Genomic DNA, 20,538 nt, shown 5'->3' on the forward strand with positions numbered 1-20,538 from the left:
GCTGGCTGGTTGGCTCAGCTAGTTAGAGCACAGTGTTGTAACACCAAGGTCAAAGGGTTCGGATCCCCATATTGGCTAGCCACCAAAAAAAAAAAAAGAGAGATAAGTATAGAATGAAATTCCTCAGGGCAGCAATCTTTCTTATTTCAGTAAATGTAATTAATACTACTTAAGATGGGAAGCCTTATTTACTCAGGTGAGGGGTCAGTACACTTACAGAGTCATATAGTAAAATATTTTAGGCTTTCTGTTGCAAATAATTCTGCCATTGTAGTATGAAAGCAGGCATTAACAAAACCTATATGAATTCCAACAAACCTTTATTTTTATAAAAATAGGCAGAAGGCAGGATTTGGCCCATGGGCTGTAGTTTGCTGACCCATGCTCCAGGTGTGTCTGTTTCTTTAAGCTGTTAATCTGAGCTTAAAGTATAGGGGACGTGAACAGTAGGTCGAGAATAATAGTATCTGGGTGAGATTATAAGGTAGTAGGAGTTGGCATTTGGGTGGTTACTGGCTAAAATCCGGTGATTGCTTTCAGAACACTTAATAATTTTTTTTATCTCTTTCTAGATTTGATGTGGCTAGCATGATGTCTGTTACACTCAGTTGTGATCATCGGGTTGTGGACGGAGCAGTTGGAGCCCAGTGGCTTGCTGAGTTTAGAAAGTACCTTGAAAAACCTATCACCATGTTGTTATAAGTTAACCCTAGAATTTCTAGACTCTCCCAGGTCACATTGGTTCATTCTTACCCAGATATTTATATGTTATTAAATAGGTGGTTCTTTTTATTTTAAAGTTAACCAGTTATTTTTATCTATGAGTCTTTCCAGTTAAGTTATTTGTAATAGGCATTACTGAGTTTTTTTTAATGCCAATTATACCCAAATATTGTGCACATTTAATAACACCATATTTTAGGCTTTGTACTCCTCATCAAGAGACATGTATCTTAGCCTTTGGGTGATAAGTACTTCCACCAGGAAATGTAGGATAGGCAGAAATGTGGTTCCCTAAGCACAGGTATGTAAAAGTAACCTGGATGAAACCTTGAAGTTCTGAAATTTTATAGCCTAAAATGTTTTGCTTAGATGTTAGGGAAAGAGAAGTCAGGAAAATTAGTTCTCATGGGAGGAATTGTTTGAACTGAAGCTTGATTTTCAAATTTAACCCTGAATTAAATTTTATTACGTGATCTCGGTTTATCATGGATGGGAAGGGTAGAGAACTTCACAGAAAATAAGTGAAATTTTAAAAGTCTACATTTTCTAAGACCTTTTCAACCAGTTGTTCTTTGTTTACTTTTCTATGAACCCCTAAGTGGTTGTTTTCCCTTCTTGAGATGACATAAATGTAAACCAGATGACTTGGTATAATTGAAAATTTATATGGGTATTTATTCAAATAACTTAAATGTGTAATTCTGAGAGCAGAATTCTACAATAACCTCCAAATAAAAGAACATGCTTATAGAATTTAACAGAAGTTGTGAAAATAGAATTTTCCCTCTAACATTAACTGGTAGTTAACTGCAAACAAATTATCACAGCTTTATTACTCAAATAACTCTGGAAAACTCTACCAAATAATTATGGGATATATATGGAATAGGTGTACATATGTAAAATATGGTTACTAGAGTTGGATATGTGCCAAAGTCCATTTATCACCAAGTCCTATTTGAAGAGAAAGGAGTGTGATGGGGAGATCATTGGTGAACAGTTTGGAGTGCTAAAAAATGATGCCCAAACAAAATGGTACTTTCTACTTGGATAAAGTTGAAAAATTAAATGTGTATAAAAAACCATTGTGTGTTTTTCCACTCCAGCATTGTCTCATGTAAAATAAGAAAGCCCTAAAATCCTGTTGGAGAGAAAAAAGGTTGCTACCTTATCAGCCTAAATTCTTTTTTCCATTTCGTTATGTTTTGCCTTTCTTTTGGAGGGAAGGAGGAGGTGCTATCAGGATGATAAAAATGAATTGGGAACATCATGATTCCAGACTTGCTATTGAAATGATGTGTTTTAATAAATGTTTGGAATTATTTATGACTATTTAAAATAAGTCTGACCAATGCTTCCTTGTATATGTAGTATGTGGAGCTACCCCTGAAATAATGCAGTGTTTCACTGGTGATTCTATTTCTAAATGTTCATTATTACATGGTGCACAAGTGACACTCCATATATTCCACAAACATTTGCCTTGCTCTGTTATTATGAAAACAATTTAATACATTAATCTGACTTTTCAGTAATTAGTAATTTTAGGTCGAACTGGAGATTATGCAAAAGGAACAAATTTATCACAAGGGACCATCATCAGTATGAGCCAAATCTGGTTCAAATATGAAACTTCAAAGATAATTCATTCTTTGTTAATGCTATGGCTCTATTGTTCCCTTGAAAGAAAAACAAAAACAGTTACCTTCTGATAAAAAATTGTTCTGAGTTAAAAATTAATCTGAGCTATAATCTAAATCTGGATTCAATCCATATCTCTTACCAGAACTGAAAAAAGTTAGAAATAGTGTTTTTGGTTCAAATAAGATTGTTTAAAAATTAAACTGTTTCCTATGTGTCTGGTCTAATTTTTGATTTGTTTGTAATTATTTTTTTTCACATTGATCCAGGGACAGCTATGTATGTATAAGCTCTCAATACAGATACATTTTGAGTTTATATAATTGGTAAAAATAAGGACTGAGTTTAGGAGGATATAATCTAATACTGTAAGTCCAAGGAGTTACCGAAGTACCCCATGTTGGTGTGTAGCACTTATTACCAAGATGGAAAGCATGGTCTGGCTCTGTTAGATAATTTATTCCCAATTCTCAGGTTTGTAAATGTGAAGTTATAGTATCCCAAGTTATGCTCTACAAAAAGAGTAGACCAATATGTGAGAGATGACAGGAATGTTTCAAGGAATAGTTATCACGTCATAATACACAAGTCCTTGAATACATGGGGAAATCATAAGCACTACTGATAAGTGATCTAAAATCAAGTTTGTAGAAAAATCTGGTCTCTAGGGCCGAGCCCGTGGCGCACTCGGTAGAGTGCTGCGCTGGGAGTGCGGCGACGCTCCCGCCGCGGGTTCGGATCCTATATAAGACTGACCAGTGCACTCACTGGCTGAGTGCCGGTCACGAAAAAAAAAAAAAAAAAAAAAAAAAAAAAAAAAATCTGGTCTCTAAATAAAGGATAATTGATGTCCATTTAAAATAACTTTTAGGGCCGAGCCTGTGGCGCACTCGGGAGAGTGCGGCGCTGGGAGCGCGGCGACGCTCCCGCTGCGGGTTCAGATCCTACATAGGAATGGCCAGTGCAACATTTTGCTTTTTGTAGGCAGGGAAAGGTAGAGATGTTTTTATTAACATAAAATCCATTGAAATAATATGCTTGAGAATATTTTGGAAAATAACTAGAATGTAAATTTAACACTTTAACATTAAGTATATTAGATCTTGATAGGTATTTCATTGAGTACACAAACCCATAGATACTGACTTATGTGGCACCTATAGTGAGTGCAAGAGTAGAGATCAGTCAGTTCCACGTAGTTAGGAAGGGGGAGATTCTAGGAAATACGTTTGGGGGCGACTCTGTAGAAGGAAAGATAGGGTGAAGGCATTCCAAGTTTTCTGAGGGATGAGAGTGTAATAGGTTTGTTAATTTTAGGAAATTATACAGTTCCAGAAAGTTTTCAGAAGATAAATTATCCTATTGCTAGTAGCATTCAAATCCAGTATTTGAATTAGGCTTAAGAAAATTATATTTGCTTTTATTTTTATTTTTTTGGCAGCTGGTCAGTATGGGGATTTGAACCCGTGACTTTGGTTTTTATAAGGCTGCATTCTAACCAGATGAGCTAACTGGACAGCCCTATATTTGCTTTTAAATGTGACATATCAACTATTACACATATATTAGTTTCTAAAGTTAAAAATTACATTTATAGACCTTATGTTGAACTAAAAACTGATAATTACAGGGAAGTTGTTTTGTATATAGAAAAGACGATTAAGGGGTGGCTGAAGTTTGATGTACATATTGCTTACTTGGGATATAAACTGGATAGTTGGTACCTTTGTATTTGACAGCTTAGAAGAGATGAATGGAAGTTGAAACGTATATCACTTCTGTACTTTTGATCATTTCTTTAGGAGAAAAGCTCTTGTCCCAAAGTCAACTCTTTTTTCTCAAATTAGAGATACATATATTTTGCTTATGATATGCAATATCCAATTACTATTACTATGTCATATCCAGTCCACAGACAAGACCCTATCTAATATTAAAAAGTCTGGCTGGGATGCTTGGATTCCTGGCTGAGCTGTTTTGAAGAACAGATGTTCATAGAAGCATAGTTTGAATATTATTATATTTGGCAATGTAGCTTTATTGCTGGAAGAAATTTTACTGCTACATCCCATCCTGGCAATAAACTTCTTGGCTGGTTGGTTAGCTCAGTTGGTTAGAGCCAGATGTTATAACACCACAGTCAAGGGTTTGGATCCCCAGACCACCCAGACAACAGAAAAAAGAAAACCCAAAAACTTACTGCACAGTCTGGGTTTTTTTCCTGATGTAAACATTTATTAGAGACTTAAAATTTTTTTTCATGCAGTAAACCAAGAGTTTTCACATTACTTAAAACAAGTACATCGTGGCAATACTGTTTTTAATATTTTCTGGTTGATGCCAAGTTTATTTGATAAGGAAAAAGAATGAGTTAAAAAAGATAGATAAAACAACAGCTGAAGAGAAAACATCATTACATCAAAAGGAACTCTTAGAAAATACAGAATTAGTGTTTAAGATAAACTACTATGTCTTTACCCACAATGAAGTTCTTAAAATTCGTATGACTTTAGTACCAAAAACCCAAAATATGATGCTCTTGTTTTATGCCAATGGCATTGTGATCATTAATGTAGATTTCTCTTTGATAAATTTTGCTGTAGTCATTTCACTATCAACAGGTTCTGGAAGATCCAGATGTAATCTGTACTTCTCAGAGACCTCGATCAATAAATCATCCTAAGAATAATAAAGCAAGAGATTTTTTAAAAGATGAAAATATAAAAAAGTTCCTGTTTAACATTAGTTATTGGATTATTGTTCCCAGTTATTCCATCCTTTCCCTCAAGAGGATCCCGCTTATTCCCATTCAACTTGGAATGAATGAGCAATAAAATTACTGTTCTAAATCCCTGAGATTTTGAGGTTATTTGACATTGCTACTCAATACATCAAATGCTACAGCACCACAAGTAGGGTGCTGCCGTCCAAAATTATGTGGAATTGACTTTGGGGCTGGCTAGCAAAGAGCAAGGCAACTTATTTGAGCCTGGAAAGATAGTGATCCATGTTTCATAGTGATAAAGCCCCTTAGTGACACTACCACAATAATTTGGAAGACAAAAAATGTACCTAGTTAATTTGTGGCTTTAGGTGAAGTGGGAAAACAATGTTGGTAGCATGTGTTGGGTCTGTTGTCTACATTTAACAAGGTATTACAAGGGGCCCGCCCGTGGCTCACTCGGGAGAGTGCGGTGCTGATAACACCAAGGCCCTGGGTTCGGATCCCATATAGGGATGGCCGGTTTGCTCACTGGCTGAGCGTGGTGCTGACAACACCAAGTCAAGGGTTAAGATCCCCTTACCGGTCATCTTTTTTAAAAAAACAACAACAACAACAACAAAAAAAACAAGGTATTACAAGAAAGAAAGGAACTCAGAAAAGAATTGCCCAGTGTGTAAGTAGAATTGAAAGGGCTCAAACATTCTCAGACTTGATGGCTGAAAAATGGAACAAATTTTTATTTTCAACCAGTAAAGGATAAAATTGAGAAATTATTTTTATCAACAAAGGCTGATTAAGACAGTGTAGTGGCAAAGGCTAAATCACAAATCTTTATGCCCTTTGCTAAAGCCTCTGAATGGATTAAGGTGAACTTCAGTAAATCTTCACATTTGGCTAAAATGAAGCAATTAAGTCTAACGAGACAGGCAGGTCTTGAATATGGGTGTGTCTAAAAAAGAATACTGGGGATAGCAGTGACTGGAATCAAAGAAATAAAATGCTACCAGCTTGGACTAAAACTGACTTCAAAGTTTAAAACACCTTTTGGACCCCAACATTCCATGAGCAGGAAACAGGCTGAGAAAGCTGTTCAGCACTTAAGAATGGCATATTCTCCAATACTCTTTTCAGATGTGACCAAGGTGGATACTGGAAAAGGAAAAATCTTCTCAAGAATAGAGCTGAAGGTCATGGAAAACAATGCAACTGGGGAGCTAGGTAATCAAGAAATCTTCTAAGGGACCTAAGCAAGAACATCCTCTACCTACAGGAAAAGGACCCTCGTACTAGGATTTCAGAATTGCTGTGTGCCAGTAACTGTACTGTGCCTCATATTCTTCCCATTTCTTTCTTTCTTTTTTCTTTTTTTTTTAAAAGATGACCGGTAAGGGGATCTTAACCCTTGACTTGGTGTTGTCTGCACCACGCTCACCCGGTGAGCTAACCGGCCATCCCTATATGGGATCCGAACCCGTGGCCTTGGTGTTACCAGCACCACACTCTCCCGAGTGAGCCACAGGGCCGGCCCATATTCTTCCCATTTCTGAATTGAGATGGTGAATTACGGTCATCCTTTCCCCATTCCACATTGTATGGTGGATGGGGTTAGGGTAATAGATAACCTGTCATAGGTCCATGGTTCAAGAGGAGACTAATATAGATTAAGATAGCAAAATCCTGGACTTTGGCGTCTGATACTGGGATTGGAGGTGTTTTCCTTGGGGAAACAAGCAAATATTTGTGACCAAGAGAGGAAACTGTGGTAAACTGAAGAACTGTTCTCAATTATTTGCTCTTTAGTAAGAGGATTATACATTCCTGCTATGTGACTTCCTATGACTACATTTGAGAAAATATATTTCCCAGTCTTATTGAAATAAGACTTGGCCTTGCGACTTGGGTCCACAGAATGTGAGTAGAAGTGATATATGCCATGTCTGAAGGGAAGTTTTAGGATACATTGCATGGTTTGACCACTTTTATTTTCCCTCTGCCATGAAAATTGCATATCCCAGACGGGTATTGCTCCTTTACCTGGATCTTGAAATGTTGACTCACGGAAGAAAGCAGGCCTAGTGACATGTAACCTGAGCAAATTATTGCAAGGCCCTGAAATTTTGGAGTTTGTTACTACAGCATAATATAGTGAATGCTGACTGATACAAATTTATAGTGTCCATTCAACTTACCTCAGAAACACTAAGGTTACAGAGAGAGACTGAATTAATACCAGGTAATTCAACTTTCAATTCAATTTTCAGTGGTTTCTCATTCTGATCCTTTACAATTTTTAATTCATAGGTTGGTATCTTCACCTCCACCTGGATTTCAGTACTGGAAATCTCTTCTATCAGACACTCTGCTTTGCATGAAACTTGTTCTTTTGACAGTAACAGTTGAGGAAAGTGATCTGAATTACTCCCAGTACTGCTTCTTATCTGTTCAAGAGTTAGTTCTTTACGATAAAAAAGGAGAGGAAATAAAATCACAAATTAATCTACGACTTAAAATACTATCAGGCTATGAAGTTGTAGTGTTATATGAGATGGCAGATAAAGCTGCAGTTAAATTAGTTTGGGAATCTTAAGTCAAAATAATCTTAAAGAATTTGGTCGAAAAAATTGCAGGATTTAAAAATCTTTTAAGGATATTCTATAATTTCTAATATCTAATGTTTACATTTTTCTATCTTAAGTTTCTCATCTTTTAAAATTGAGACTTCTAGTTTGCAAAATGTATACAGGATATAAAGACTCTTAAATAAGTTTACATTCATCAACTTACCCTTTCTTATTTTTTCTCTTAAATCTGTGGAATCAGTTTGGATTCCCATCAGATTTTTTTTCATTCTTTGAATGCTTCCTTTTATTCTAAATTTGGTAATATGGTAAGAGTGTGACAGAGTGAACTGGAGTTGCTCCTCAATGCATTTCATGGCCATCTGTATTAACTGATCTTTTTTCACTTGGTCTTTTTCTGCTGCTTGAAGAACATCAGGATTGTAGGCAACATTGATGACTGTGTAAGCATCTGTGTGTGTAATTCAGAGGGTGTGAAATAAAGACAGCTTGTTTTGCTAATGATATTGTCAGGTAATATATTAATTGACATTCCTGATAAAGTTAGAAAATATAAATTCTGTATTTTTAGGAGGCAATCACAATCCTACATACACAAAATTCCAATTAGGGCATTTTTGTGTGAGTTAAAAATAGCTTATATTATTAGAAAAATTAAACAGTATTAAATTTGCATAAAGGTACACTAATTTGTCATCATATTATCACTAAATATAATATTTTACTTGAAACGTTTTACCAAGTAAAATCCAGTCGATGCTTATTCCCAGTAAAAAATTTTAAATGTGCTTTCTTCCTTAATTCTTTATACCTGATATCTCAGACGTATCTTCTGCTCTGCCAACAGTTAGAGGAACCAGATGAGTGGTTGATTGGGGAGCCGGGATCCTTTTCCACTGACATAGGTTGATAAAAAGTATTTTTTCTTTTGGTTTCTAGAAAGCAAATAATTTTGCATATCTCAAAACCTATTTAAAAAATTTTTTTAAGAATAATATCCTGAAGGCAACTCATCACAGAGTTGGAAGATGGAGTAAGTTGGAAGTGTTTGGTAAATTATACTTTTTCACTTGATTTTCCCAAAGCTGTTGGCTTCTCATCAAGAATCTAGTTGCTGGTCCCAGAGGAAATGGGAAGAAAGAGAGGAAATTGATATAAGAAGTTGTACCAGGTGAATTTGACCCTATTTCACCACTTCCTTATCTCCCAAACAAATAAGTTCTCTATTTGAAAAGGCCCCAGAGGGCTGGCCCATGGCTCACTTGGGAGAGTGTGGTGCTGATAACACCAAGGCCACAGGTTTGGATCCCTATATAGGGATGGCTGGTTAGCTCACTTCGGAGAGCCTGGTGCTGACAACACCAAGTCAAGGGTTGAGATCCCCTTAACGGTCATATTCTTATAAAAAAGATAAAAATAAAAGAAAAGGCCCCAGGGCTGGCAGGTTAGCTCATTTGGTTAGAGCCTAGTGCAGAAAGCACCGAAGTCAAGGGTTCAGATCCCCTTCCTGGCCCTCTCCCTCCACCCCAAAAAGCTCCAACTCCATGATTCTATATTAAATCATTACATTACTTTTTGTTTTCATTCTAGCAGAAAAATATGGCTCATTTTGAGATCTCCACAATACATCAAGTATGAATTTCCCATTCTTGTTCCTTCAACACAATCTTTCACATTACATTTCATATTTTTATTTAGAGAGGTAAGTTTCCCTCAAGTTTTCTTGTGTTAAAGTAGCAAGAGCATACTGGCCAGCTGCAAAAAAAAGGAGGGGGGGGGGTAGAATGAGCTAACGGTAAAGTTTTATCTGCTTGTTCCAGGATCATTTCATTCAAGACCTACCTATCACTGGCACCAACTCTACATACCAGGATCCTGGTCTGTACACAGAGCTGGGGTTCTGGGGCAGCACAGAGCTGTTTCCCCTCTTTTAGTTGCTGTTGAATGAACTTCTCATAGCCCTGAGGGTCACTTCCAGCCAGATCATCCAGGAGGTTCCAGAACTGAGTAACTTGAGTGAGCAGACCCTGTGAGGATATCTCCATGATTGATGGTGAATAGGCCTCTTAAGCCTGCGGAAAGACAGGACTTAAGGGGATAAAAGCCTATGTAGCTATTGGTTCATTTCCTCTTCTGGGGGAAGAACGGGCCAGGAGTTGTTTTGGTGAAGTTAGCAGCTATCCTTAACACCTATGTCTAAAAGATTGTGGCTCAGCACCACCTTATCTTTTCCTTATCCTCTATCTAGTACTCTTCCCTAAATTCTCAAGTTGTCCTTTCAGATAAGGCCCTACCTCCACCTGGACCCTCACAATCCCTGAGGGCGCAGAGCAGTCATTTTAAGTCAGAATTTTCCGATAATCTTCTTATCCCAACACCGGGGTATTGGCTGACTGGTGCCTCCCCAGTCCTGAAATTGCTAGAGGTCCATATGAGAATTCTTCAATCTTCAGTATCGTTTAGTAGTTAAAAGCATGGACTCCGGAGCCAAAATGCCTAAATTCCAGTCTTAGCTCTATCTCTTACTAAGCTGTGTGACCTTGAGCAATTAATGTATATATGTACCTCAGTTTGTTCTGCTAAAAATGAAGACAATAATACCTATTTCATAGGGTTATTGTGAGGATTAAATAGGCGAAACAAAGAGGCTTGGACCCTTGCTAAACACTAAATGAGAGTAACATTCTCTCCGTCTTCAGATAGCTCCTCGGCTCCCTCTCCCACGGGAGATGAGTCCCACAGTATCCTCAAAATGAGGAAGTTTAGATTCTTCAAATACTGTATTAGGGTTAGAATAACTGGTATACTTAACTAACGGGCAATCATTCCAGATGAACCCACCTCCTCTCTCGGTTCCTTGAAAAACAGCGACTCCTGTTACCAGGGTAACCAGACTGTGTACAACACCTAATTGGGTCCGGGAAGCTCCAAGCAGAAAGGTCTTTTTACATCCAGTTCCGGAATCTCCTCCTTCTAGTGCGGAGCTTGCTTTTCTGCTGGGCCCAACCCACTTTTCCCGGAAATCTGCTTCACTCTGACACGATCTCTAGAAGGTCCTGGAAACCCTCTCCGCGGGAGTTCCTGCATCTCACGTTGGTGGGAAGATTTTCTCAGGAGCACGACTTCCGGCCTGAAAGGGAAGCCGCCTCATTTTTCACTCAGACCGCTTCCTCCCCCCCACCCCCGCCACGCGAGGCTGCGGCGCACGGTATGGGAGTGTTTGTGGGTATTTGTGTGGGGAGGGCGTTTGGAGGGAAGGTTACCGGGAGCTCCAAGGCCGATGGGGGGCAGGGATCCCGGTGACAAAGATGGGGGTATTTTCTTTGTCTTCCACTTGGAAACCTCAGCACCCCCTTCAGGCACCCTAGACACTTCCTGGGGCCCAACCGAAGGTCGTAAACATCCAGAGCGACTCCAGCCTTTCTGAGGAGTGAAACCCAAGTCCCGGGGTCCATCCCAGCGGAGCGTGAGCGGGGAATGCCCCGGTCAACCGGGCCGTCCGGATTCCGCGCCGGCGCAGCCTCGGGCCTCAGTTCGGGAGAGAGATCTGTCTGTCGGTCTGGGCTGAGGGAAAGGCAGCGGTGGCCTGGGCCACTGGTGAGGGCAGAATAACCGGTGGGAAGCCTGCGTTTTCACGAAGGACTCGGGTGAAGCTGCAGAGCTGACTTTTAGCCCTGACTCCTTGGCTTCCTGGGTCGGAGGAGATCTTGTAATGGAGTGGTTCTTCGTCTCACACTAACAAGATGCCTGATATCCTCAGGATCGTGGGGTGAGTGAGCGTGGGGTGGTTGAACAATGCCCCTGCTAGCTACATGCGTGAGTATCCTTGTCATCTAGTCTTTGGAGGCTTATGTACAAAATAGGAAAGAAACAAAATGCCCCTGAATGGAGAAATTTAGGACATGTTTGCATTGGATGTTTTTAGGTGTCAGTTTTTGTTACTGTTTACATTTGTGGTTCCTAACACTCAAATCTAGGTATCTGCTTTATCACAAACTAATTTGGGGATTCAAAATTTGATTTCTAATCTGGACATTGATATACATCTTTTGCTGGGACTACGTGGCCTGGGGCAAGTTATAGCTTTAAGGGAAATTCATCTACAAAATAGGGATGGAGATACTTGCCTTATACGAAACAGAATTATTGTGAGAATTAAATAAAATGGTGCTCGTGAAAGCACTTAATTTTGTGCAATCTTATGCAGTTTCACAGAACTTTAATGTACATTATTTCCTTTCATCATAGTAGTGTGGTTAGGCATTTCCCCATTTTAAGGGTTAAGGAAAAACTTCCTCAGGATCTCTGGCTTCTAGTTCAGTGATCATTCCTTTACTTCATTCTTCTTTATAAAACTTAAGAAAAGATAAGATAATAAAGGAAACTATTATTAAATGGTATTTATTGATTCATTTCAGATTGAAGAATGTCCCGGGTCCCATTGGGGAAAGTCCTCCTGAGGAATGTCATCCGGCACACAGATGCTCACAATAAGGTGGGAGGTACACCCCAGTCATTCCTTAACACTTAATGAGGGCATACAGTGTGTCAAGCATTATTTGGCACAGTTGGGATATACAAAGATGGTAAAACAGATAGTTACAATAAAGCCTGACAAATACTGTGTAATAGAGACATTTACCTTTACATTTGTTTTCCTCATTTTGATTTAGAGCACTAAGGAAGGAATAATGAAATCTGACTTGGGGAAATAGAAAACACTTCATCAAATGAGCGGTATTTGAGCTGCTGATATTTGAATTTTTTTTTTTTTTAAAGATGACCGGTAAGGGGATCTTAACCCTTGACTTGGTGGTGTCAGCACCACGCTCTCTCAAGTGAGCTAACCGGCCATCCCTATATAGGGATCTGAACCCGTGGCCTTGGTGTTGTCAGCACTACACTCTTCCAAGTCAGCCACAGGCCGGCCCTTGAACTGGTTTTTGATGAATGGGTATACCTCAACCAGATATAAAAGATCATTCTGGACAGAGAGAGCATCATGTACTAATGTGTGGCAACAAGAAAGAGCATTAGTCACATGGGGCATGGCCAGAAACTGTATGCATCCAGGATGTAGGGGATAGTGGCAGAAGACAAGGCCTGAGTGGTAAATTAGAGTTGCATTGAGATTCATTAGACAATGAATTGGAGATGAAACTTTTTCCTTGGAGATGAGACTTTTTCCTTTAGGCAATAAAGAAACCATCAGATGTTTTTAAGCTGGGTGTGACATGATCATATTTGTATTTTAGAAAGATGATTTGTCAGCTGGGTAGGGAATAGATCAGATGGGCAGAGATAGTAGGAAGACCAATTAGGAGGGAATTGCAATATTCCAGGTGAGAGGTGATGAGGATTTGCATGAAAGCAGTGACAGTAGGGATGAAGAGGAACTTAGAACGTAGAATCCAAAGAACCTAGTGACTGATTAGATGATAGTGATAACCACCCTGTGTGAATGGGTGGATCATAATGATCCCGTTAATTGACATAGGGAAGGAAAAAAGGGACAAGTGTGATGGGAAAGGTAATTAGTTTGGTTTTGAACATGTTGATGGTGAGGTACTTATAGAATGTCCAAACAGTTGAAAATTCACACTTGGAAGAAAGGAGAAAAGTTGGGGCTAGACATAAAGGTTTGGGAATTATTGATAGATAGATAGATAATAGAGGTCATGAGAGTAGATGCGGTCACTTAGGAGAGTACATATAATGAAAAGAGGGCCAAAGCCTCCTGTTTAGTTTTCTTCAGTGAACTGTACTACTTCTGGTTTAATAATAAATTTTATTATTGTCACATCACTTGATTTTTTTTGTTGTTTTTAATTGTGGGTAAGGGTATAACTGTTACCTAAGCTGCCTATGCAGTTGTGTTACTCCACCCCTAACTATATGGTGAACTTAGATTTGAAAGCGGTAGCTAAAAAAGATAAATCTAGCACAGATTTAACAAAATTATGCAGAAGGACTTATAAATAATAAGTGTACATGTTCTTTGGGCAATTGTAGTCTGCTTTTCAGGAAATTCTCTAGCAACCATACTGTTTGTATTTTGCTTTTGACAAAAATACTAATATTGTGAAAAGAGACCTCCCTAAAGGGTTTAAAGTCTTGTCCTGCTAGTGTTTTTTCTTTTCTTTCTTTTTTTTTTTAACTCATTGTTTTGGACTTTAGTTATAGTTTTTTGACTTTAGTAGAATGTTTGAGCTTTTTTTTCTTCTCAGTAAAGTGTTATAATAATACCTGCTTTGTTTTCCTTATAAGATTGCTTACAGGCCGGCTGGTTAGCACAGTTGGTTAGAGAGCAGCTTTATAACACGAAGGTCATAGGTTCGGATCCCTGTGCTGGCTAGCCGCAAAAATTAAATTAAATTAAAATTAAAACAAAACATGATTGATTACGGTTCAGTTGAGATGATACAGTTAAAATCATTGCATTTTAGAAACGTGGGATTATAATTTGCTAATTGCAGCATAATTCCAAAATCGGTAAGGTGATAAGTGTGTCTATGCAGGGGTTAAAAAGTTCTATTGCTGCAGAATTGCAGGTGTTTGAGATTTACTGGGTCAGATTGCTTTTAACCACTTTCTAGAGAAAACAGAATTTGTCTTACAGTCCCTGATCGTAGCCCAGTCTGTAACCCAGTAATTAGTCAGACTGTATTTTCAGGTATGTAAAGTGTTATTTTTAGTAACTTGTTTTTATTTCTTTCCTTTTTAAAAAACTCTAGATTCAGGAGGAATCAGATATGTGGAAAATAAGAGAACTGGAGAAACAGATGGAAGATGCTTACCAGGGCACCAAAAGGAAAATGTTACCCAGCAGTTCAAGGTGAAGTTGCAGCTCTGAGAACCAAAATCATTCTCATCTTTTTCAAAATCACCAACTTTTGTTTAAAAACATTTTGGTATGTTAAGGATAGATGAATTCAGTTCTGTGAGTTCATAAGCTTTCCCTGTTTCATAAATTTATACCCAAGCATAAAGATAATAGCTGTGATGCTGATGGCTCCATTTTTTGTACTTACTTGCAATGGAAAATCTAAAAATCCTACCTTGAACAATTGTATTGGGTTCTGTGGATTCTGACCTTGCCTGTTAGCCTTTTTTGGGGGGGGTCGGGGGGTGGTGTTGGTGGCTGGCTGGTATGGGGATCTGAACACTTGACCTTGGTGTCATAACGCCACATTCTAACCAACTGAACTAATCTGCTAGCCCATGATAGCTTTTAACTTAAGATTTTCTTTCTTTTTTTTTTTTTTTTTTTTGTCTTTTTGTGACCGGCTGCACACGCACCGGCCATCCTTATATAGGATCCAAACCCGCAGCGGGAGCATTGCTGCGCTCCCAGTGCCACACTCTCCTGAGTGCGCCATGGGGTCGGCCCTAACTTAAGATTTTTTATTGGAATCTTATGGTCACTTAGCTGATCAATCACTCTTCCCCTATTAGTCTTTCATTCTTTCAGCCTTTTCTTTACCCTATCTACTCACTATTTTTGCCAGGTCAACTGCCTTTCACATTACCTTCTTGATAATTTGAGTGTGAATATGAAGGATTACACAGGCTTAGTTGCTTTTACCTGTGGAGGTATACCTGTTCAAGTAGTTGGGAACATCTCTTGGGCCTCATTCCTGTAATTGTAAAAGCTATGTGTCTGAGAAATGACTATAAAGTAGTAATACTGATTTCTAAAGCCACCTAGGGAAATCAGTAGTTAATAATGAGATATTTATGGAGAGTGAGCATAGCTGCAGAGTATGCGGACTTTGGTGTGTGATTGTGTGTGAAAGGCTTCAGACAAGAAGTGTTTAGGGTGCCAACTGCAAAGAAGGCAGAGTCTCAACATAAAAATGTTTTTCTTTCTGAAGGTGGTCCTTTAAGAATTTGGAAGTACAGTTAGTACAGATTATTTATTTTGTATTGGTTGATTACAAGTGGCATTTTCAGAAACAAAATGATTGCGCTTTTAGAGTGGACTCTATTAATGCCTGTCTTGGTGAATAAAATTTTTTTAAATTAATAATTTTTAAAAATTGACAAAAAGTGAATAAATCTTTAAAACATAATCCCTGTAGGGGCAGGAATTCTGATTCTCTAGTTTACTATTACGTTTGACCTTTGAACAAAATGGGCTTGAACTGCACAGATCCACTTATATGTGAAATTTTTTCAATAACTAATCAGCCCTCCATATCTGCAGGTTCCACATCTGTGGGTTTAACGACAGACCAAACTATAGTATTCAGGGGATGTGGAACCCACAGATACAGAGGGCTGTTTTTGTATCTGCCAACCCGTTCGTACCCCTAACCCCTTTATTGTTCAAGGGTCAGCTGTATATTCATTCCTACGAGCCAGAACAGTGCCTGACTGTTTTAAGGAGGTCCTTAAAATTTTTTGATAACCGACGAACTGGTTTACTGGCTGGTTAGTGGATGTTGTGAACCGAGGCTGGATCAGTGGTTCTCAATTTATTTCCTACCCCAACATTCCCATGGATTAGGTCTTGTTCCCACTGTTACTATGACCTCACTGCAGCAAGTTGCTGGTTTGTGGGGAAAGAAGTGTATTTCAGAATCTCTAGAGTAGTTTGAAGTATCCTTAGCTGTGATTATGCTGCTTCCCTCTTTGCATGCCCTCCTAGTTGAGAATCAGTTAGTGAGCTATACCATGACACAGTTCAGAAGTGATTTCATCTATACCCTGCAATAGGATGAGTAGTAATGGTCAGATTTTTTTTCCACTGGACTTTAAAAATGTATAGAGAGGAATGGATAACGTCTTTTATAATTTTTTTTTTTAATATTAACAGAACAGGTTTTGTTCTCCCCTCAGCTTGCTACAAGTTTTGTGCATGATGTTCCACAAAGTAACTTCACAGATTGCTTTTAAAGTTCTACTTTCTTCTTATAGCCGGATGCGTAGTGATGGTTTTGATGAAGAAAGTCAAAGAGACTATTGGAGGCCAAAGAATGAAATTTCTGGGACACTGGAAGATGATTTTCTTAAGGCTAAATCCTGGAACAAGAAGTTATATGATTATGAAGCTAATATGCCTGACAGGTTTGTGACTAAATTCCTGTGACCGTTAGTAATATTTGGCCTGAGAATGTGTACTTGTCAAATTAATTGTCCCCACAAAAACCTGTAGACAAGTGTTCATAACAGTATTATTCATAATGGCCAAAAAGTGGAGACCCAAATGTCTATCAGCTGATGAATGGATAAACAAAATATGGTATATCCATACAGTGGAATATTATTTGGCAGTAAAAGGAATGAAGTACTGATATATGCTACAACATGGATAAACCTTTAAAATATTATGCTAGGTGAATGAAGCCAGACACAAAAGGCCACATATTATGTGATTCTATTTATGTGATATATCCAGAATAGGCAAATCCATAGAAGACAGAAAGTGGATTAATAGTTGTCATGGGCTAGAGGCACTACACTTTAAAGGGTGAATTTCACAGTATGTGTTATATTTTAATAAAACTTACTTTGTAGACAGCATTGTTATGAAATATTTTTAGAAAAGTGCTTCATAGTTAAAGAGTAGAGTATAAGAGTTCTTTAGTGTTTCTTAAGAGAATGGCAAATTCTTTTACAAATGGACAAATGTCTGAAGTGATAGTGTACAGTACAGAAAGTGTAGCTGTTACTGAACTATAATGTGGGCTTTGCTCTACCATATGCTTTTTTTGTTCTCTATGTGTCTGTGTATGCATGTACTACAAAATCTAATTTTGTTTTGATTTCCAAAAATGTATGCATTGCTTTAACGATACATGTAATGTGTCATCTTACAGATGGGGTCACAGTGGTTATAAAGAGTTATACCCTGAAGAATTTGAAACAGACAGGTAAGGCAAATAGGCTTACTCAAAAAAAGTTAGAAATTAAGATTATTCCAAAGGCTGTACTATGAATTGATTTCCTAACTTTTACAAAGGACATATATAATATTTGACATTGAAAACATAGCTAGAGAAATAGTAGGTGACTTAGTTGAGAGGCAATTGCTATTTTGCCTTTCCCCGATTGATGTTTGGCATGTCTGTAAGCATTCTGGTTTTTATGTATAGTATTCCGTACAGTAACTCAGTATGGCAGATTAGAATTTTTATCTTCACTTTAAAGGAAGCAAAATTCTGAGAGTAATAAAATAGATAAGGTCTCATAGTAACTGTATGTCAAAGTTCTGATTTAAAATTCAGATGTTAATCCCAATTTCCTATCTAGAATGAAGAATATTAAAATATAAATACACTTTTACTTTTCTACTTAAAACAGTTTCTTTTTTACTTTTTTATTTGTAGTGATCAGCAAGATATTACCAATGGGAAAAAAACATCTCCCCAGGTAAAATCATCTACCCACGAATCCCACAAGCACAAGAAGTCAAAGAAATCCCACAAAAAAAAGCAGAAAAAAAGGTCACACAAAAAACAGAAGAAAAGCAAAAAGGAAGCCACAGATATAACAGCAGATTCCTCAAGTGAGTTCTCAGAAGAAACTGGGGCTTCCAGTACCAAGAAAAGGAAACAACCACATAAACGCAAGAAAAAATCCAGGAAAAAGTCTCTCAAAAAATCTGTTTTATTCTTAGAGGCAGAAAGTGACACTTCCCAGACAGATGACTCAGCATCTAGCAGTTCTGAGGAAAGTGAGGAAAGAGACACTAAGAAAACTAAAAGGAAAAAGAAAGATAAAAAAGTCCATATCCCTATAGCTAACAATGAAATACAGGAGAGGACAAACAAACGCACAAATTGGAAAGTGGCCAAAGATGAAAGGTCTGCTGAGAGCTCAGAAGATGACTAAATGGGAAAGAAACATTTTTGTTTCCCACATAACTCTGGATATTTACAGCTCTTAACACCTTGGGGTTTTGTCAGATTTGTTCAGCACAGGGGGCCTGAGGTCAGAGCTGTCTCGTGCCATCTATGTATGTTCTGACAGATTTCTTGTCTTCTACTTTGGCCTGTTAAACTTGATCCCCTTTTCTTGTTAATAGGGAATCCGGTATTTTGTTATGAAGGTTTCTTGAAGAGATTATTTTTTGCAATTAATCACATTTAGTGTAGAGTACATATACAGCAAATTAAATGACCCAGAAAGCTGAATCCAAGAATGACCTGGGTACACCAATTGGAATGTTGAATTTGGGGAGGTCAAGGGCTGGGATCTAGAGGTGGATTGGAACCAGTGCTTGGTAGGATGGTAGACAAGGGAACACTTGCTGTCTTTGTTTACATAGTAGGTGTCACAACTGACTTATCTTCAGCCTTGGTGCTTTGATTCTTCTGCATTTTGATCCCAGGATGTGGTCCAGTTTACTTAATGAGGAAATGGGCATAAGAACAAATCTCTTCCTTTATGATAACTTCCATAGACAAGTGTTATTAAAAGGGACTAGGATTCTCTCAAATTTCCCTGTTGGACAGGGTATATAGCTACACTTAGTATGCCCCTAAACATGGCAACTGGATAGTAAATGGTTTTCTAGTTCCATTGCTGTATGTTGCCTAAATGGACTTGTATTTGGAATTATTTCTTTAGTTGTAGATAATCTACCAAATAAGGAAGAATTAGGAACTAGTCCTGTTGTCTAATGGTGCTCTGAATAGGATTCAGGGCAGTGGCTGCCATTTAAATGTTGTCTTCCTTGTTCATTTCTAAATCTTAATGAACTTTAGGTTTTCCCTGAAACTAAGTTGAATAAGTTCCAAAATGAAACAGGCTTCTCAGGGATATATACACTTCTTCCCAGTCTGCCTTTGGAATAAAGCACCAAGCAGAGACCACGTTATTTCTTTTTGTTATACTGTGATCTCTACTATGTTAATTCTTAAGAAACCAAAACATCACTGAAAGAAGGCTGGCAGAACACAAGTTAATTTTTTCATTATGGGAGAAAAGTGACATACTGCCATTGTTTTTGTCTGATTGTCACTTCACAGGCCAAGTAAAAAGTTTGAAAACTCAGACTTTTGGTCTTGGTTCTGCCATTAATTGGTTATGAGGTACACAGCAGTTAACCTCCCTAGCCTTACTTTCCCCTTGTGTAATACTGACATACTTCATGGTAGCATGACAGTATAAATACCAGCAACAGAATAAAACTGGTGACGTTTCATAAGGTGGTATTTTATAGTTCTAACTACTAAATTTATTCTCTTTGCAGAACAGATTTCTAATAAAGTGCTTGGTCTTAAAATACATGGTTGGCCAAAGGTGCCCTATCCCAAGAGCAGGTGCTACCTTTTGGGATATTTATTTGAATTAGTGCTTTGGTACTTAACTGTCAGTGTTCCATAGTGTATATTTTTATCTTTGGGATTAGTGGGAGCCTAAAGGGGAGAGAACAGTCTATAATTACTACCTCTTAACCTAAAGCAATGTTTTGTTCTTGGAGCAAGTGAAATTTTTGTTGGAAGCATTGTTTAGCATTGTTTCTGTGCTCTAAAAGTACTGATTCCAAACCCAGACTCAGGAAAGTGGGCCAGTGGAACAAGGCATCTCCAGGAAGTTGGGTCTTGAACTTCTCCTCCTCCCAAACTAGCAGGCTTATTTCTTTCCCAAGGAATACACATCTTGCTGTTCTTTTTTTTTTTTTTTTTTGGCCATGTTTACCTTGGTTATGAATAAGCAATAAAGCTGTTTTCTGTTCCTCACCTTTCTCAACCCCAAATTCTCTTCTATGCCTTAGGCGAATTCTTTGATGGTTATTCCAACCCTGTTAACTATGGCTTAGGGTGGCTCTTCAAAACATACAGTCTCCCAGGGCGAGCCCATGGCTCACTTGGGAGAGTGTGGTGCTGATAACACCAAGGCCACAGGTTTGGATCCCTATAT

At 38.1% G+C, this 20,538-nt stretch overlaps 3 protein-coding genes across 6 annotated transcripts in view; 2 read left to right on the plus strand and 1 right to left on the minus strand.

Moving 5' to 3' along the window:
- Positions 1-2,065, plus strand: part of DLAT (dihydrolipoamide S-acetyltransferase) — a 28,369-nt gene extending 26,304 nt beyond the window's left edge. Inside the window, exon 14 of the mRNA XM_063095644.1 lies at positions 573-2,065. Within this exon, the coding sequence (XP_062951714.1) occupies positions 573-702 (130 nt within the window). The 3' untranslated portion in view covers positions 703-2,065. The remainder of the gene's footprint in view (positions 1-572) is intronic.
- Positions 2,066-4,708: 2,643 nt separating this feature from the next.
- Positions 4,709-10,689, minus strand: PIH1D2 (PIH1 domain containing 2). The gene is made up of 6 exons (XM_063094370.1): positions 10,510-10,689; positions 9,537-9,740; positions 8,480-8,603; positions 7,874-8,119; positions 7,279-7,544; positions 4,709-5,043 (listed from the first exon to the last, which is right to left on the minus strand). The coding sequence occupies exons 2-6, from the start codon at positions 9,711-9,713 to the stop codon at positions 4,909-4,911; spliced, it is 948 nt and encodes a 315-aa protein (XP_062950440.1). The 5' UTR covers positions 9,714-9,740; positions 10,510-10,689; the 3' UTR covers positions 4,709-4,908.
- A 108-nt stretch (positions 10,690-10,797) lies between these two features.
- NKAPD1 (NKAP domain containing 1) lies at positions 10,798-20,357 on the plus strand. 4 transcript variants are annotated; one of them, XM_063093331.1, is made up of 7 exons: positions 10,798-10,876; positions 11,016-11,437; positions 12,087-12,163; positions 14,403-14,503; positions 16,588-16,737; positions 17,490-17,543; positions 18,000-20,357. In XM_063093331.1, the coding sequence occupies exons 3-7, from the start codon at positions 12,095-12,097 to the stop codon at positions 18,502-18,504; spliced, it is 879 nt and encodes a 292-aa protein (XP_062949401.1). In that variant the 5' UTR covers positions 10,798-10,876; positions 11,016-11,437; positions 12,087-12,094; the 3' UTR covers positions 18,505-20,357. The 4 variants fall into 4 exon arrangements, with proteins under 4 accessions (XP_062949401.1, XP_062949403.1, XP_062949400.1 ...); XM_063093333.1 differs by lacking the exon at positions 11,016-11,437; XM_063093330.1 differs by lacking the exon at positions 10,798-10,876 and having other exon boundaries at positions 10,901-11,437.
- The last annotated feature ends 181 nt before the right edge of the window (positions 20,358-20,538 follow it).

The sequence above is a fragment of the Cynocephalus volans genome, chromosome 4 (genome assembly GCF_027409185.1).
Source record: "Cynocephalus volans isolate mCynVol1 chromosome 4, mCynVol1.pri, whole genome shotgun sequence".
In the NCBI taxonomy this organism is placed as follows: domain Eukaryota; kingdom Metazoa; phylum Chordata; class Mammalia; order Dermoptera; family Cynocephalidae; genus Cynocephalus; species Cynocephalus volans.

What these genes read in the sequence shown, in the direction of transcription:
- PIH1D2 (XM_063094370.1), bottom strand. Translation starts at nt 9,713, where the DNA reads ATGGAGATATCCTCACAGGGTCTGCTCACTCAAGTTACTCAGTTCTGG. An exon ending in AAGAGAAAAAATAAGAAAGG is followed by an intron (nt 7,545 to 7,873) that starts GTAAGTTGATGA and finishes TTTATCGTAAAG; the next exon opens with AACTAACTCTTGAACAGATA. An exon ending in GTAACCTTAGTGTTTCTGAG is followed by an intron (nt 5,044 to 7,278) that starts GTAAGTTGAATG and finishes TATTATTCTTAG; the next exon opens with GATGATTTATTGATCGAGGT.
- NKAPD1 (XM_063093331.1), top strand. Translation starts at nt 12,095, where the DNA reads ATGTCCCGGGTCCCATTGGGGAAAGTCCTCCTGAGGAATGTCATCCGG. An exon ending in ACACAGATGCTCACAATAAG is followed by an intron (nt 12,164 to 14,402) that starts GTGGGAGGTACA and finishes AAAAAACTCTAG; the next exon opens with ATTCAGGAGGAATCAGATAT. An exon ending in ATGTTACCCAGCAGTTCAAG is followed by an intron (nt 14,504 to 16,587) that starts GTGAAGTTGCAG and finishes TTCTTCTTATAG; the next exon opens with CCGGATGCGTAGTGATGGTT.